Below are 18,192 nucleotides of genomic sequence, written 5' to 3'. Positions count from 1 at the left end.
AGTCCTTTCTTGAATCCATAAAGCCATGCTGTATTATCAGCTCTTAGAGGCATGAACCTCTTTTTCTTTTTCTTTTTCTCTTCCGTATTCTTTGACTTAAGAATTCGGCTTCTAGGAATTTATCCTTCCCAATAAATCTTACAATCCAAAAAGATGGATATGTAAGATTTTTTTTCAGCATTGCTTAGGAGAGAAAAAATTGATAGCCCCTACATATTCCTTCACTAGGGATATTCATTGTGTTGCAGCCAATCAAACACTAATACCAGCCATTAAAAAGGATGATATCAATCTGTGTTGACAAAGGGAGATGTTTGTGATGTGCTAAGTTGGGGAAAAATCAAAACAGGCGAAGGTTATAAGAGTTTGTGTTCTGGCTAAGGTGAGATTCTATTTTTATGAAAAAGTGAATATTCTTGGGAAAAGTCTGTAAGGAGATAGTAAGTAGTTTTCATTCCTGTGTGAATGGGATTAAGGGGTGGTTCTTATTTTCTTTATAATTTCCTGTAGAGTCTAAACTGTTGTAACCAAAGAAAGATGAAGGAAAAAAAGGGAGATGGGGAGAACCTGAATGTGGCTAGAACCACTCAGAAATGAACTCTTGATATTTAGCGTAGTTTTGCACACCTGTGTCTTGAATTGAGTTCAATCCAGAGCCAAGTCTTTGCAGAAGACTAGCTTTTGTCCTCTTTTTTTCAGAGCCAAGTACTGAAGTTCTGTTCCTCACACTGGTAGGTTTGAGAATTAGGCTCCACAAATGTCAGGAAAGGCGTTATGTCAAGTTCTTACACCTACTTTGCCTTTCTGTGCACTTGTATCTTCTTGTGTCTGTTTTTTATGTAGTACGCCCCATTGGCAATGATGATTTAACCTTTATGAATGGGACTAAAAGCTTTGTTAATATGTGCTATTATGAGTGGTATTGTTACTACAAAATGCTTTTTTAATGATTTAATTTTACTACTTGTTTTTGTTTACTAATGGTAGTATATTGTCCTGGACCGCATTGCACCAAGCATAGAATTCCCCAAAGGCTTTCAGGGACAGCAGGGTTACCGTGGCCATCAGCCTTGAAATGGCCGCCCTACCTGATTTAGGTCCAGAAGGCTTGAGTGATGTGAACTAATGATACTTAGCCTAAAAATTGTCGCTCATATGAAATGTAGGATCTGTAACTGACAATACATATATATAGTGTTTTCAGGGATGTTCTTATGGTACAATAGGCTAAATAAGAAACTTAAAGTGATAAGCTTTTGATTCTTACCTTTTTTGTCTTTTTATTGTAATTGGCCCTGTAGGCCACCTCCTCCAGGAACTATTTCGCGATGTTGACTTTGATTTTTAAATTGTTTTAAATCTGTTCAACTGGTCCTGTCTTCCTCATGTGTTCTACCTCCCATGTCCTAATGGTGGGTGTCCCTTAAGATGCAATCCTTATTTTAGCTATATTCTCTCATTCTCATGGTTTCAGTTATTTTGAAGACTCTGCTATAAGATAAACACACTGTCTTCAAATGGCTGCTGGATAGTTCTCCTTGGATAGTTTTCTCTTAGCTAGAACTCCTCCTGTCTGAAAGTAAACCTTGCTCTTCCCCCAAGTGAACCTCCCTCCTCTATCCTAAACGGTAGCCTGTCTTTATTTTCCCAGTCATCCTGTCTCAAAATCTTAAGGTTACTTTGGACTCCTAAATGCAGTTATTCCCAGGCCTTCCTCTTGTATTTGAAATGTTCCTTTTATCTGTTCAGACTGCTTATCAGCCTGCCTCCTTAGCTTCAATTTCTCCACTATTCAATATATCCTGTGTCCTGTCTCCAGTCAGATCTTCCCGAGGCTCTGTTTTTTTATCCTTGGCTCCAGGGCTAGGACTTCTCTGTGACCTGCATATCAAGTTCAAACTTGTCTGACGTTCAGGGTCCTCTTAATCTGATTACATCCTACCCTACCCAATTGTATTTTTCTATTACATTCTAAAATGTAGTCTGTACTTTTTACGGGAAGGGTGGCTCACCATGACTACGATGTTCACCTTTCAGGAGAAGACATGTCAGTCTTGGGAGGTGAGCATGTAGAGCTTGACAAATTCTCAGAAAAGAGATTCTGGTATATCCAATCTCTCAAAGGGGGCGGTTCTTTCTAGTTGAGAGCCATAGGTATTGTGAGGAGAGCGTGAAAGCAAACACAATGTCTTAAGGATTCTAATAGATACAGGGTGCTGCAGTACTCTTCCTACTGCCTTAGTTAAGGTCTTTTACTACTCATCCAGATTCTTCTGATCACCTTGTAATTCAGTCTTGACTTTTCTAAACCACTGTTACCTCTTCTCCCCGTAAGTTATAGAACGAATGGTACATATAGTGCCACATCACCATGAAGATAGGTCTTGAAATTGACGATTACTCCCAATCTAAACCTGTGTTCCTATTTGGCCTCATTCATTAATTCATTATATATAGAGCCCTTTCCATGACCTTGGCTCTATGCTTGGCATTGAGCAACAGACATGTAGCTTGTAGTCTGTTGGAAGAGGCAAGCAGATAATAACACAAATAACTGATTCTTTGCGGTAAGTGCTACCAAGGAGAACCACCTGTCTTCCACATTCCTATGCATAGCCTCTGTTCCAGACACTTCGTCTGTGTGTCTTTTCACTTCTCCCAAGGATATAACGTGTTTTTTAAAATATTTTTTTTAAGGAATCTCTGTGCCCACAGTGGGGCTTGAACTCAAAACCCCGAGATCAGTAGTCACGTGTTCCACCAACTGAGCCAGCCAGGTGCCCCACACATAACACCTCTTAATTTTTTGTAGTTTTTTTCAGTGTCTAAATGTAGTAGTTTGCACAATCGAAAGCACTTAAGGAAATGTTCATTGTTTAGTTATTACTCAGTCCAGGCATGGCATATAGTAACTGGGAAGATTATAGTCCTTCAAAGCTTCCTACATGTGTCAGTGATTTCAACTGGGTGAGAGCTTGGTTCATCTGCTTATGTCTGAGTCCGCAGTAATACTGCAAATCACTTTCACATACCTGTTGAAATTCAGTGGGTTGACCAAACAAGGCTTTTCCAATTAGTGCTTTTTATTCTGTTATATAGCATTTTATTCCTTGTCTTACTTGTGATGAATTAATTGTCTAATTAAGTTACTTGCTGAATGGCAATAATGTTTTCTAACTCTTTTATTTGTATTTTTGATGGTTGGTGAATGATCCAGTAGATGGATACCTTACTCTGCTTCTTTTATTTCTCCTTAGATTTTTTACCCAGAAACTACAGATATCTACGACCGAAAAAACATGCCAAGATGTATCTACTGTATTCATGCTCTCAGGTAATCAGATTTTCTTGGCAAAATGAACAGTGTGCATAGATACAGAGAATAGATTGCTAAATTGCCAGAGGTGGGGGTTAGGGGGTAGCCAAAATGGATGAAGGGGGTCAAAAATTATAAACTTCCAGTTATAAAATGAGTAAGTCTGTGGATATAATGTACCTGATAGAGATTATAGTTAATAATAGTCTATTGTGTATTTGAAAGTTGCTAAGAGAGTGGATCTTAAAAGTTCTCAGCATAAGGAGAAAAAGTCGGTAACTATGTGTGGTGGTGGACGTTAGTGAGACTTACCGTGGTGAACATCTCAGTGTATCCATCTATCGAATCATTGTGTTGCATACCTGAAACTAATGTTATATATCGGTTCTATGTCAATTAAAAAAAAAAAAAGCAGTTTAGGAACATCTGAATTGAAGATACAGCTTTTTGTCCATGATGTAATAAGAAAGTTTTACATTAGCTTCAGAATTTTCTTTTTAAAAAAAATTTTTTTAATGTTTTATTTATTTCTGAGAGAGAGAGAGAGAGACAGCGTGAGCAGAGGAGGGTCAGAGAGAGAGGGAGATACAGAATCTGAAACAGGCTCCAGGCTCTGAGCTGTCAGCACAGAGCCTGACGCGGGGCTCAAACGCACAAACTGTGAGATCATGACATGAGCTGAAGTCGGACGCTTAACCGACTGAGCCACACAGGTGCCCCAGCTTCAGAATTTTCAAATAGCATAGGATACTCTTGTCTTAACAAAATAGTGAGAAACAGCTGTGTTTTTCTAGGGAGTAGAGAGAAGAGATTTATTTGTTCCCATAATAGCAGATAATTTGCTCTGAAAACATAGTATAGTATTTCATTTTTGATCTACTGCTCCTGTGAATTGTGCATTTTAGTTGGAATGCAGTTCCTTTCTTTTCCATTAAAATTTCTTTAAAAAATTTCTTAAAATTTGTAAAAAGTATGTATGTTTCAAAACTCTTATTGTTTACTATTTTGTTGCAAGCCAATAGCTGAATTAAAAAATGCACTGTCTTAATACTTTAGTAGTATAACTGAATTTGGTAACATCTTCAAATAATGCCAGCAAATACCAAATGGTTGATTTTTAAGTAGTTTTCTAGGTCCTCACCAAGCCATTGGTTCAGTAATTTTTATGTCAAACAAATATGATAAATAGGAACTGAAACAAAGTACACTTTTTTCATAATTTCATAGTAAATTTGGAAGATGACTTAATTTCAGGTCGTTGACTCTTAGAATCACCAGAGTACTGTACTGGGAGGGAGAGGTGGTTTTCGTGGAGAGGGTGCGGTCGGGTGCGAGTAGGTGCTGGTAGTGTGGTGAGTCCGAGTGCTGCAAGTTTGCCTAATGGCCATGGGGCTAAAGTAGAAGGTGGGGAAGTAATTGGGCTGTGAGTATGGGGTTTCTTTGCTTGGGCTATCCATTTGGTTTGATGTGACTTATTTTTTAAATAAAGTATTTATTTATTTTGAGAAGAGAGAGCAAGTGAGCAGAGGAGAGGCAGAGAGAAACAGAGAGAGAGGGAGAGAGAATATCCCAAGCAGGTTTTGCACTGCCAGTGCGGAGCCCAACGGGGCTTAAACTCACGAACGGTGACATCATGACCTGAGGAAATCAAGAGTCATATGCTCAACGGACTGAGCCACCCAGGCATCCCAGGGGGCTGCCATTTTATAAAGCATTTTATATGTATGCCTAATATATATATATATATATATATATATATATATATATATGAATGAACATGGGCCAGCCCCTTGGTATCCCTGGAATCAGTCTGAAACCTACAAAAGAAAGAATATAGTTGCGGACTGGTAGACATGCCACACACTCTTGTGCCTTTGGTTATTCTGTGTCTATTGCCTGCAGCGCCCTTTACATGCTCTTCTCCAGCTCCTGCTGTAGAACACCACCTGTTCGCTGATACCTTCTGTTACTTCTTCTCCCTCAGATAGAATTAGCTCCTTCCCATCTCTGTGCTTTTCTAGTATCTGTCCATACCTCTTACTTCCCGTATAGGGCTTTTAAACGTCGTCTTCTGGTTATTCGTTCTTAGAGCTGACTTGCGGTGGACTCCTTGGGGGCAAGAACTATTACTGTTTATCTTTGTGTCTCTAGTATTTAGATGCCTGGCATATAGTAGGTAGTCAATAAATGCTTGTGTCACAGTCATACATTATAACAAATCTTCCTTCCCCCTTCTCTAGCTCAAGGGAATTATTTTGTGCCCTATAAATAAAAAAAGGAAATGGTACTTTCTTTTTATCAGCTAACTCTTCATGTTTATCTCAGTGTATCCAGTCAAGTTTTCATTGAATTCCTACCTTCTTGGGTGATGTTTTGTGATTTCCACTGACTCAAGCTCATTTCTTTGTCTAAACTCCTGTGTTTCTTTGTTTCTAAGTTATATATTGTTTCTTTTATGTGTTTACTGTCTTTCTATTACATTTTTAGTGTCTTAGAGACAGAGGTCATGCTTTACATTTCTTTTTTCCCCCCTAAAGTACATAGCATAATATTGGACAAACAAGAAAAACATAAGAATTTCTAAAAAATGTATAGGAATGGGTGGGATCTAGGGGAATACTCAGATTGCAGTGATTTCAAATATACATGCATCTGAGCCCAAATCAGATTAACTCTGAGTATTGTGATTGGCTTAGTGTTACGTGAGGTCTGTATTGATAACCTTGTGAAGGTTGTACCTACAATGGATATCTGAACGTGGCATGCAAGAGGCTGAGCTGGCAGAACTCTCTTTGAGTTCTGCGGCCATGGCTCTCTGCAGTGTAGCCTGGGTCCTCAGCCTTCAAAGCCTCTGAACTAGAGATGAAGAAGTAACTCTGTCTTTCTCATGATGGAGTCACAATTGGGAAGGAAGTCTGCTCTTGCTTTTCATTTCTCTTCAGTTTGCAGCCCATGCTTAGAAAGTATATACAGAGCAATGTACTCTAGTTGGTGATTTATGATTTCTTTCCTCCCTGGAGTGTTTTTCCTGAAGGGTTAGCAGCCATTAATATACAGGCAGTTTATACCTGCTTAGAGGTTCTTCTTTACCACATAGTACAACAGTATTTGAGGCAGATTCCTCACCTCACCGTGAGGGGTGAGGCACCATCTCCCTTTTGGATCCATAGAAACAATGAAGCATTATTTCCCTGTTTCCTTCCTTCCTTCCTTCCATCTTGACTAGCATTATTCCAGAGATAGTCACTGTGTTTAGTCCTGCTAAATTACTTTTCTGGATTACATTCCACCCTCAGATAAGACCCCAATTCTTTATTATTTTGCATGTATTTGTGTACTTTATTTCCATTTCCTCTGATATTTTATCTTTTAAAGAACTGATTGTGGGATTAAATTGGCCCATCATATCCCCTAAATTCAAAAGAAATGTAAAAGCTGAAAATTACTTTGAAGTTTGGTTCAAACTCATTTGTTGGCAAAATCTGATCAGAATTGAGGTTATTTAGAATAGGTATCTACTTACTGTGATTATGTGTGTCTTTCTCTGCAGAATTGTAATGTGTTTGTTTAGGGGTGCTGCCTCAAGGCTTGCTGGGGATGCCGTATAATACCGTATGCACTTAAATAAACAAACATTATATAATACTATGTATACTATAAAACATTTCTAATATCCGAGAAATTCTAAATTCACATCGAGCCCAAAGAATTTAGACCAGAGATCGTGGACTGTGCTAGATTCTGTTTCCTGTCACTTGCTATGTTTGTCTTTAAGAATTTGGGGACCAGCATAGTGACTTCTTCCAGGTCCCTCTGCAGTCAGCAAAGATAACAGGAATCCTGGCGGGCTAACATAGCCTCCTTTTCCCCATTGCTATAAAGTACAGCTTAAATAGGAAAAAAGAAAAGAAAAATAAACCTGAGCTCAGTACAAGCTAAACATTGTAGGTACCTAACAGCTATTTATAAAAGTAGGCACGGCAGAATAGGCAAAGGTTGGAAAGGGCTGTTTACTGGCGGGACTTTAAAGTTTCAGCTTTGAGTCCGAGCGCTCTCCGTGCTGCGCAAGAGGACCTGAGTGGTCATCATGATTATATTCATAGTTCCACCATCTCCTTAAAATATTCCCTTAAAAAAATTTTTTTTTTAGTATTTTATTTGTTTCTGAGAGAGAGAGAGAGAGAGACAGTGTGAGCAGGGGAGGGTCAGAGAGAGAGGGAGATACAGAATATCTCTCACCTAGGCGCCCCTAAAATTTTTTTTTAATGTTTGTTTTTGAGAGAGAGAGAGAGAGAGAGAGAGAGCAGGGAAGAGGCAGAGAGAGAGACACACACACAGAATCCAAAGCAGGCTCCAGGCTCCAAGTGTCAGCACAGAGCTCAATGCGGGGCTCAAACTCACGAACTGTGAGATTATGACCTGAGCTGAAGTCGGACGCTTAACTAACTGAGCCACCCAGGTGCCTCTGAATTCAGTTTAAATAAGACTTTTTATTTGAATCATTTTCAGGAGACTTTTCTCAAATATCTTATTGCTTAAAGCTTATTGATCACAGGAAGGTAAACAGAAGTAAGATTCTCCACTTAGATTAACTATATTTACATGTATGTTAACATCCAGTTACACACTGGGTTTGTACCGGGACTGGGACTTGAACCTATGTGTTCTGACTCCCAGCCCGGTGCTTTTTGTATTGCATTATGTGACTTTCTAGGACGATGTCATGTAAAACTAAAAAAAGGTTCTGAGGTGAAGCATGGTAACTGCGAAGGGGAATATGGTGGCGTGAAAGGAGTCTGAGGTCAGAATGTTTGCTGCCCTTCCCTTAAGTCTCAGAGCAGCAGCTCGGTGCAGGGGGAGGCCTAACTGTTTTTTGCATATCGTGTCTTCTAGTTTGTACCTGTTCAAACTAGGCCTGGCTCCTCAGATTCAAGACCTATATGGAAAGGTTGACTTCACAGGTAAGGGGTTACAAGTTGGCAGGAAATGCTTGATTTATGTGGAAATAGCCTGGAGAGTCAACAGTACCAATCTTAAAGACATAGGGCTTTAAAAATACTCTGGCAACAGAGATCAAAGAAGGATAAGTAACTTATTTCTCCTGGTGTGTTGAGAAGAATGCTAAACTTGGAATTTTAAGCTCTGTCTCTCGTTTCTGACATGGGTATGATGAGTGAGTCTCCATTTTCCTATATGTAAAGTGGGAATAGTATTAATATATAACACAGCAAATATATAATACCGTATTAGCATCTAACATGAAAAATCCATTCCTGGTGAAAAAAGTTAGTCTTTCCCCTTCCCTTCTAGCAAGTTCTTGCTGGGGGCAAAGCCAGGGGTGTGCTGTGGGGACTGAGATAATGCACAGGTGACAGCTAAAGTAAGGTAAAGGTAAATAAGCTAAATTTAAAAATTTAGCTTATTTACCTTATCCTATGTGTTTTTGCTCTAGTCAGATGCTTGCTTGAAGAGATGAGGGCCTGGGGAGAAAAAGAACATCAGTAGTATTGGTTAGGGGTAATATAGATTCAGACCTTTTGAACTACTCATTATTTTCTAGGCTTGGGAATTTTAAATTTAATAAAACTTTTATCTATGATATTTTTCCTTCTAGGGAAGTTGTTCACCAGACCTAGGGCAAAGGGCCAAACCTCACATGTTGTTTCTTTATCATTTGGCTTCCTGCCTTAGAAGGAAAATTGTTCAATAGCAGCTAGTGACTTGGTGTGCAGAGACTGAGATGGCTGGCTGGCTTGCGGGTCACTGTGGAGCTTCCCTTACAGCTGCTCCGTTCATTAAGTTCATTGTCGAAATGCTGCAAGTAGCAGTTTTGAAAAACGTTTTTCTGTAGGGCTGTTCTCACATTCTGGTTATTTTTGATGCTCTTGATAATAGTAATAATAGTTAATGTCTACTCAGTGTATGTTATGTGCCAGATACTATGTTAAGTGCTTTCCATATATTCTCTCATTAAATCATCATATCAACCCTATGAGGTGGCTACCACTTAATCCCATTTTGTAGCTGGGGATACTGTTTCCTTCTCTGAGTTTCGGAAGGGTGCTTCACTTGCTCACCTGGGTCTTCATCCCTTCCTGTAGAAGAGGAAATCAACAACATGAAGATTGAACTGGAGAAGTATGGGATCCAGATGCCCGCCTTCAGCAAGATCGGGGGCATCCTGGCCAACGAACTCTCAGTGGATGAAGCTGCATGTAAGGAGAAAGGAATTTTGTGGGTTCAAATGGGATTGTTGCTACCACTTTCAGTAATGAATGCTATAATGATGGTCTTGGACATTAGGAATTTTGCTAGCAAGTCAGTAGGTGTAGCTTTTTTTCTTTTTTTAAGTTAGAGAGAGAGAGAGAGAATGTGCATGCATGCACGCCAGTGAGGGAGGGGCAGAGAGAAAGAGGGGAAGAGAGAGAGAATCCCACTCTCTTTGGGGCTCGAACCCACAAACCATGAGATCATGACCTAAGCTGAAGTTGGATGCCTAATGGACGAGCCCCCCAGGCATCCTAGTAGATGTAGTTGTAACGCTGCTACCATCCTCTGGTTATTGTTATTTGGGAGTAAGTGATGGTTCTGATGACAATGAAAGCATTTAGAAATTGAGTTCTACGTGTCAGTCCCTCTTTGAGTTTCTTATTTTTTTTTATGATATTTATATGATGATTAAGGGTGAACATATCCATAAAGTACACTCCTTGCAAGGCTCTTTTATGAATATTTCCCTGTGAGATTCCAAACTCAGCCTCCTAGACATGGATCACAGGTAGAGCTGTGGCTTTGTGCATCTGAAGGAAGAGACGAGGCTTACAGGATTCAGGGAGCCGGTTCTCCAACCCCAGTCATTATTTCTCTATGGTAATGAGCCTTTCTCTGCATCGGGGGTTGTAATGTTTTGTATGTGTTGTGTGTGTCCCTTACTCTGTATAACCTCAGTGTTCTATGTTTTGAATTTTTTTTTTTTTTTTTAGTGCATGCTGCCGTTATTGCCATCAATGAAGCTATTGACCGTAGAATTCCAGCTGACACGTTTGCGGCTCTGAGAAACCCCAACGCCATGCTTGTAAATCTTGAAGATCCCTTGGCTTCCACTTACCAGGATGTGCTTTATCAGGCCAAGCAGGAGAAGATGACAAATGCTAAAAACAGGGTAAAAATGGAACATCTGTTCTTTTTATTGTTCAGTGTAACTCTATTTTTAAAATCAGTTTTCTTGAAGTATGATTTACACGCAATAAGATTTCACTCATTTTACATGTATGGTTTGATGAGTTTTGGCAAATGTATACAGTTACCAAACCATCATCCCCAAAGTCCCCAGGTCTCTCTTCACAGTCAGCCTCTGCTGCTCCCTACCCCCTGCCCCCTGACCCCAGGCAACTTTCAGTCTAAACAGATTACAGTATTTGCCTTTTTTAGAACTACAAACAAATGCTAATGGATTCACATAGTATGCAGTCTTTTGACATGAGATTCCATTTTGAGTTTTATTTTACTCTTGAATTTTGTGCAAACTCTTGAAGTTCTGAGACCCGGTCCTTGGGTCTGGCCATTCTGCTCAGACCTGCGGCAGGGATGCAGGCTCACAGCGGGCAGGACAGGGTTCACCGGTGCTTCCTGCTCAGGCTCATGTTCTCCAACTCTGGAAGGACCCTTGGTCTTGTCATTTACAAGTAGATCTGCTTTTTCGTTTTCAGTTGGTATTTGTGTAGCGACCCATAACCTAATGAAGTGGGGTTTCATTAAGGATTGTAAGCCACACCCTTACACTTTGTTCTCTTGTGGTGGGGGAGAAGTACAAGCATGTTGCTGTGGGTCTCTTAGAGACCCGAAATGATTTATGACGCTTTTTACTCCTCTTCAGACAGAAAACTCTGAGAGAGAGAGGGATGTTTATGAGGAGCTGCTCACTCAAGCTGAAATTCAAGGCAATGTAAACAAAGTCAATAGTAAGTATGTCCCTGAGTCAGGTACCTGGAGGGACGTTACGGAATAATGTTGAGTGTTGATCTATTCTTGTGCTGATGACATGGCTTAAGTTTGTTTATTTTAGATATCATTGGATTTGGTTAGGAACTTTTGCTTATTACTATTTTTTTGTGTTTGTATGTCTTCTGTTTTAGCTACTTGTCTTCAGGCACACCCTTGCAATGCTCTCTGCTCACCTGCTGTAGCTTCTGGACTTGCCTTGTTAGCTGATTTTACTCTTTCACCCTGTGTTAATACAGTTTTTAAAAAATCAAAGTAGTGATTTTTTCCTATTTTTAAAGTAATACTCGGGGCACCTGGGTGGCTTAGTCGGTTAAGCGTCCGACTTTCGCTTAGGTCATGATCTCACAGTTCGTGGGTTCGAGCCCCGCGTCGGGCTCTGTGCTGACTGCCAGCTCAGAGCCTGGAGCCTGTTTCAGTCTGTGACTCCCTCTCTCTCTGACCCTCCCCTGCTCACGCTGTTTCTCTCTCTCTCTCCTAGAAATTAATAAAACATTAAAAAAAAAAAAAAGTAATACTCTAGTTGTATTTTTCTTCCAGAGAGTAATACAGATTATCCAGAAGTAAACAAAAAATACACAAAACATTAGCCCCTCATTCCCTAGAAATAACCACTATTGGCATTTTTATGCATATCCTTTTCAAAACATATTTTTAAACAAATGAAATTTAGAAAATGATTTTTGTATATACGCATTACATACTTTTGAGAAATTACTTTGTTGAAAGTGTCATTTTCACTTTGTCACTCTTCTGCTAAAGAACCTGCATTGGTTCTTTATTATTTGCTGGAAGAATGCAGGCCCCTAGCCCAGTGGAGTTCTGTATGTGGTGTTTTATGTGTAGTACTTTCCTCACTAACTCATTTGCCTAAATGTCTCCCATATTCACTCTGTCCATTTCATGGCTCATGAAAGGAGTCCCGTTTTGGAGTGGCTCAGATCTGGGACTTGGTTTCTTGGCCTCTTATTTTTAAAAATTTTTTTAGTATTTATTTATTTTTGAGAGAGCATGAGCATGAAGGGGGAAGGGACAGAGAGAGAGAGAGAGAGAGAGAGAATCCGAAGCAGGCTTCAGACTCTGAGCTGTCAGCACAGAGCCTGATGAGGGGCACGAACTTGCAAACTGTGAGATCACGCATGACCTGAGCTGGGAGTTGGATGCTCACCTGACTGAGCCACCCAGGCGCCCCTCTTGGCCTCTTATTAATAGTTATGTGACACTGGGCACCTGTGGCACAAGTTGTCATGCAGATGATGAGATAATGCATGTAAATTATGTGGTATTTAGTAAGTCCTCAGTAAACATTAGTGTTATTATAGCTTTTGCTAATCAGGTATTCTCAGTCTAATGCCCTCATACCTTATCTCCTAACCTCATTCCGATTACACCCATCATTCAGGGTCCAGCTTGATTCTCACCTGAGCCCATTCCATCTCTCCCACAGCTTTTATAGACCACACGATTTTATACTCAGTTAAATATTGTCTTATATTGCTTGCCTTCCTTTCTGACATCTCTGTGAACTCCTTAAAGTACAGATTACTTATAAGTTCTGCTTCTTTTGAGATCCCTGTAATTCCTAGCATAATGGTTACATTTGATTTCAAACAGGCTTGACCTTGGTTTGCTCAAGATCATAATAATAGTAATTCGTGTCCTCTTTGTTCATTGGGAGGCTCTAATTTCTCTCTTGAACGGATACTCTGAATAACTAGAGAGACTTTATTTATTTATAGTTATTTTGAGAGAGAGAGCATGAGGTGGAGAGGGGAAAAGAGAGAGAGACAGAGGGAGAGAGAAAATCCCAAGCAGGCTCCGTGCTGTTAGCACAGAGCCTATGTAGGACTCAAACTCACAAACACTCACAAACTGTGAGATCATGACCTGAGCCATAATCAAGAGTTGGACACTTAACTGACTGAGCCACCCAGACACTTTATAAGATTTTATACTCTTTATAGAGAACCTTTATAATATTTTAGCAATTCTGTATGATCAGGAACTCTGAATCCTGACCAGGAATATTTGTACTCTGTTCCATTCTGGTTCATTTAGGTTAATAGTTTTCTGAACAGAGTAATAGTTCCATGCACGTTTAGGTGATGTGCTGTTTCTGTATGAATACTCAGGCCAGCAGATATAAACCAGTGTCCTTTTATACTTGACTGTTGTATGACAAGAAAGTCTAGCATGTTTCCTGCTACAGATGGCGCATAAAACACTCTTTGTTTTACCAGGTTTTTTCCCTACTATATCGTTTAGGATTTTATAACTGTGATAGTTTGACTTGGCAAAGTCTGTGAGAGTCTGTTATAAACCTGTGAGGGGAGAGCCATAGTATATATTTTTAAAGTTCTTTAAAACATATTCTCATGTGATCAGAGGAGGAAAAAAATACAAATTCCTTCAAATAGCTTTCAACATAGTATGGAAAATAAACATGCAAATGAGTAATTTCAGGGGAACTTGCTTAGAACAAAGTAGCAAAAGTTTGTATGGGCTGCATCATAGAATAAAGAAGGGAAAGATGACTTCTCTTTGGAGGTTTGTGTAGGAACCTTCTCTGGATAAATAAGGGAGGATAAGGCAAGATGCCTTATAGAGGCACAGTCTTTTTTTTCTTCTTTTAAATGCTTATTTATTTTTGAGAGAGAGCGAGTGAACAAGCGATTGGGGGAGGCATAGAGAGAGGGAGACACAGAATCCAAAGTAGTCTCAGGCTCCGAGCTGTCAGCACAGAGCCCATCACGGGGCTCAAACCCACAAACTGTGAGATCATGACTTGACCCGAAGTCAGAAGCCCAACCAACTGAGCCACCCAGGTGCCCCAAGGCACAATCTTTTGTAATCGTAGAGCAAGTCTGAAGCAAGAAAAAGTTGTAGGCTAGGAAGATATAGGAACTTTAGGTCCAAGGAATTATCTTAACATAATTTATAGATAAGATTCTTTCTCTAAGGCTGTGAGAACCAGCAATGAAGTCAGTGCCCCAGGAGAAAGCTGCAGGCCAAATACTTAAAAATGAGAGAAAGTTTTTATTTTACTTTTTAAGTAGAACAAGGAGAAGTTACTGAAGCTTAGTGGAAGAAAATATTTAAATAATGTTCTAAACGTTATCATCTTTATAGTGTAAATGTTAGTAAATGTTTATTTAAATATTTACATATTTATGTAGTAAGTTTATGCTTCCAGTAAAAACACAAATGACTAGTTGCTTTTGTAGATAGATAATCTGAGATTCTCCTTTGTAAACCGAGAGAAAGCCTGGTTGTCACCTGATTTTGTTTATTTTGTGTCCCTGTTCCTGTAAAAGCTCCACAAAGACAGAGATAATTTGTTTTGTTCAAAACTGTATTTGCAGCACAGAGCAGGTGCTCATTTGGCTAATGGTCACATAGACCTGTAGCCCTGACTGAAAGAGCCATCACCTCGGTGTGGTAATGAATTAGCTGAATTGCAGGTATAATCATTCGGAAGAAGTGAATAGTCTCTTAGGAGTGTACAGTGAGACCACAAATCCATTGAAACTTAAAACTCTCTTTTTTCTTCTTTTTGACACTTTATATTATTTTTTTATAATGAAAAGATTAAAAATGTGTAAGTGCTGCTATACCCCAAATATTTTGATTTTTGTATGTGGTTGATTTGTTTTACTACTTTGGTGATAAAAATCAGTTGTTCATCCCTGGGTGGAGCATGGAGGGAGAATTGTTTTCTCTTCTAAAAATAAAGAAACTGAAAATTGTACAATAATGATCATTTCCCAGTGGCTATTATTTCTGAAATCAGAAAATACAATATTCTGACATCCAACCTGATGCCTTATTTATTTTCAATATGCAGAGTGCTTTCATGTATATTATTTCATCTTAACAATAACACTATGAGGAAGGTTTCTTTATTATTTTCAGGTAAAGGAACATCTAGGTTTTCACTAGAAAAAGAAGTGAAGGACCTTGTGTGACCTCAGGTTCTGTGGCTGGAAGTAGAGAATATCGAGAGGCTGTAGACAGCCCTCCCTTCCACGTGGTCGGTTGCCCTCGCTATCTGGGCTCCGACTCCTGGCTGGGGTGTGTTTCGGGAAGAGCGGGGTAATGGAGGGATTTGGGCTGTTGCTATAAAGGAGGACCTAGGCTGTTCGCCGGGGGTGGACCATCATGGAGAAAGAGGTTCAAGTGTCAGCACTAGGGTGAAAGCTTTAACAGGTTTTTTTGGTTTGTTTTTTTAAGCAAAATTGCTCAAAGAAGTAGTAAGTTGCCGTGGAAGAGACTTTCTCCTGTGTAGTGATTAAGGCAATAATTTGGCATTTAGAGGGAATTGAGACATGAATTGGTTTGTATCGGTGCCTCTTTCAGTGCCAGGGTGTCTACATCTGGAAGCTTTTAAGTAGGCCCGAGGCATGGTCCAGGAATCTGTTAACTCTGATGAACAGCCCGGCTGGGGACCCTGGACTTGATGACTTTAAGGTTCTCTTCCAATGCCAAGATCTTGTGCTTCTGTGATATTCCAGAATAAAGGCCATTTGAACTATATTTCCCTCATCTGAAATTGAGATTGGCTTGGGGGAAGGAAAAATATTCTCAGCTGTGATGTTCACAAAGTGTTTTCTTAAGCTTTGGCCTTTTTTCTTCCTCAGCTTCTTCTGCATTAGCAAACGTGGACCTGGCCTTGGAGCAGGGGGCTGCATTGGCCTTGTTCAAGGCTCTGCAGTCCCCAGCCCTGGGCCTTCGAGGCCTGCAGCAGCAGAACAGTGACTGGTACCTCAAGCAGCTCCTGAGTGATAGGCAGCAGAAGAGACAGGTAACAGTGTCCTGGGTCGAACCCGCGAACATTCACATTTAGCCATTCGAATCCTATGCTGTCATTTAAAGGTATTTATGGAGTCTCTTTTCCCTATAGTTATAGTATTACTTAAAGTTTTTAGTATAACTTTTTCTCCCGCAATAAATGCAGGTTTTTATCTGTTTAAAAAAAAGTTTTTTTAATGTGTATTTATTTTTGAGAGAGAGTGTGGGCAGGGGAGGGGCAGAGAGAGGGAAACACAGAATCTGAAGCAAGCTCCAGGCTCTGAGCTGCCAGCCTGATGCGGGGCTTGAACTCATGAACCAGAAGATCATGCCTTGTGCCAAAGCTAGATGCTTAACCAACTGAGCCAGCCAGATACCCCTAAATGTAGGTTTGTAAAATATCCTCAAGTGGGGTGCCTGGGTGGCTCAGTCAGTTGAGAGTCTAACTCTCGATCTCAGTTCGGGTCTTGATCTCCCGGTCCTGAGTTCAAGCCCAGCAGTGGGCTTAAAGCCTACTTGGAAAAAAAAAAAAAAAAGTCCTCGGGTAAAATATACATTTTTAGCTCTCTTTTGTTTTTAGAGTTGTAAATGCTCTTAAACACACACACCCACCCTCCGAACCTGACCACCCTTTCACTGAAGCATCCTTCTCAATCCCCCATCTAAAAGCCATTAGGGAAAATTTGAATCTTTTCTACATTCTTACTTTAGGAATTTCTACTTAAAAGAAAACACACGTCACTAGTTTCTTCTGGCCAACACTGGGAAAGTACTTAATGTGCAGTAAAAGTACACTTTGCAATTGTACTTAGTGGGTTTTTAGAACAAATATGAGTGGCTTTCTTTTTTGTCTGAATGAGGACAGTGTACATTTTACAGATCCCCAGCATATAATGGCCAAAGTAAGCAGCATTAATGTGCTAATGAGTCTATAAACATCTTATCTCAATATTTTGATGCTTCTCACAAACTATTTTTTTTAAATGTACTGGTATCTGGAAAGTCACTCTACCCCAGATTTGGCAAGGGCTTTGGCTCCAACCACGACTGCCACTTTGCACGTAGCCTAAAGCTGTCACTTAGGCCTGTGGTTTAACAGCCTGTGACTGTGTCGAGATACAGCAACTGTAAGGCCTAGAGGCGTAGGCATGAGGTTCTTTATATAAATGCTCTTTGCTTGGGGCGCCTAGGTGGCTCAGTCGGTTAGAGTCGGTGACTCTTGATTTCGACTGAGGTCACGATCTTACAGTTTGTGAGATTGAGATGGAGCCATACTTGGCTCCACCCTGACAGCTCAGAGCCTGCTTGGGATTCTCTCTCCCTCCCTCCCTCTCTCTTTGCACCGCCCTTATGTGTGTGTGTGGTTTCTCTCCCTCTCTGTCTCAAAATAAAGAAACTTAAAAAAAAAAAAAAACAACTTACAAAAATGGTCTCTGCTTTTCTCAGGGTGGCCAGGCCGACCCTCTGCAGAAGGAGGAGCTGCAGTCTGGAGTGGACGCCGCCAACAGCGCTGCCCAGCAGTATCAGAGAAGTAAGAGTCCTCCCTGAGGTGCTGAGTAGGGCTCCCGTCACAAGGGGTGTTTGGGGCCAGGGTGCCTCACTGCTCACCCCCTCCCCAGGCCTGCTTGCCATCATCCACCAACCACCAGGGGCCTCTGGGGGCAGCGGCTCCTCTAATTTTCAGAGTAGACCTGAGTCTGTGGAGGCTCACTGGGCTGGGCAGCACCTGGTGCTCAGAGGAGGTGAGACTTAGGGGCTTGACTAGTAAGCTCTGGATGGTGGAGGAGGAGAATGATGCTCCTTACGTGGGACAGAGGAAGAAAGGAAGTGTGAGTAGAGCTGTACAAGGTGAAACAGGTCTGGAAACAGCAGTGGTTAGAATAACGTTTTTGTACATGTTCGGAGCTGAGCTGTGTAAGATAAAGGCTTGGAAAGACCGTGGAAACCTTTGCACGGCAGCTTCCGGAGCTGGTACTCTATTTGCCAGGCTGCAGGGGCTGGAAGAGATGTTTTTGAAAGAGAGTCACAGTGTAAATTGGAGTGGAGGGAAAACATGGGTGCGGAGAACGGGAGGCCACCTTTTAAAC

General features: G+C 40.6%; 1 protein-coding gene across 1 annotated transcript in view; it reads left to right on the top strand.

Annotated features, from left to right (window-relative positions):
- The window catches only part of IQGAP1 (IQ motif containing GTPase activating protein 1), a 96,775-nt gene that overhangs the window by 34,037 nt on the left and 44,546 nt on the right, over positions 1-18,192 (top strand). Inside the window, exons 4-10 of the mRNA XM_077774353.1 lie at positions 3,258-3,334; positions 8,210-8,277; positions 9,418-9,531; positions 10,300-10,478; positions 11,193-11,277; positions 15,955-16,118; positions 17,552-17,636. Coding sequence (XP_077630479.1) covers positions 3,258-3,334; positions 8,210-8,277; positions 9,418-9,531; positions 10,300-10,478; positions 11,193-11,277; positions 15,955-16,118; positions 17,552-17,636 — 772 coding nt within the window. The remainder of the gene's footprint in view (positions 1-3,257; positions 3,335-8,209; positions 8,278-9,417; positions 9,532-10,299; positions 10,479-11,192; positions 11,278-15,954; positions 16,119-17,551; positions 17,637-18,192) is intronic.

Source organism: Crocuta crocuta, unplaced genomic scaffold, assembly GCF_008692635.1.
Source record: "Crocuta crocuta isolate KB4526 unplaced genomic scaffold, BGI_CrCroc_1.0 scaffold7, whole genome shotgun sequence".
NCBI lineage: Eukaryota > Metazoa > Chordata > Mammalia > Carnivora > Hyaenidae > Crocuta > Crocuta crocuta.
The sequence above is the reverse complement of the archived record's forward strand: the minus strand, read 5'-3'. Positions and strand labels throughout refer to the sequence as shown.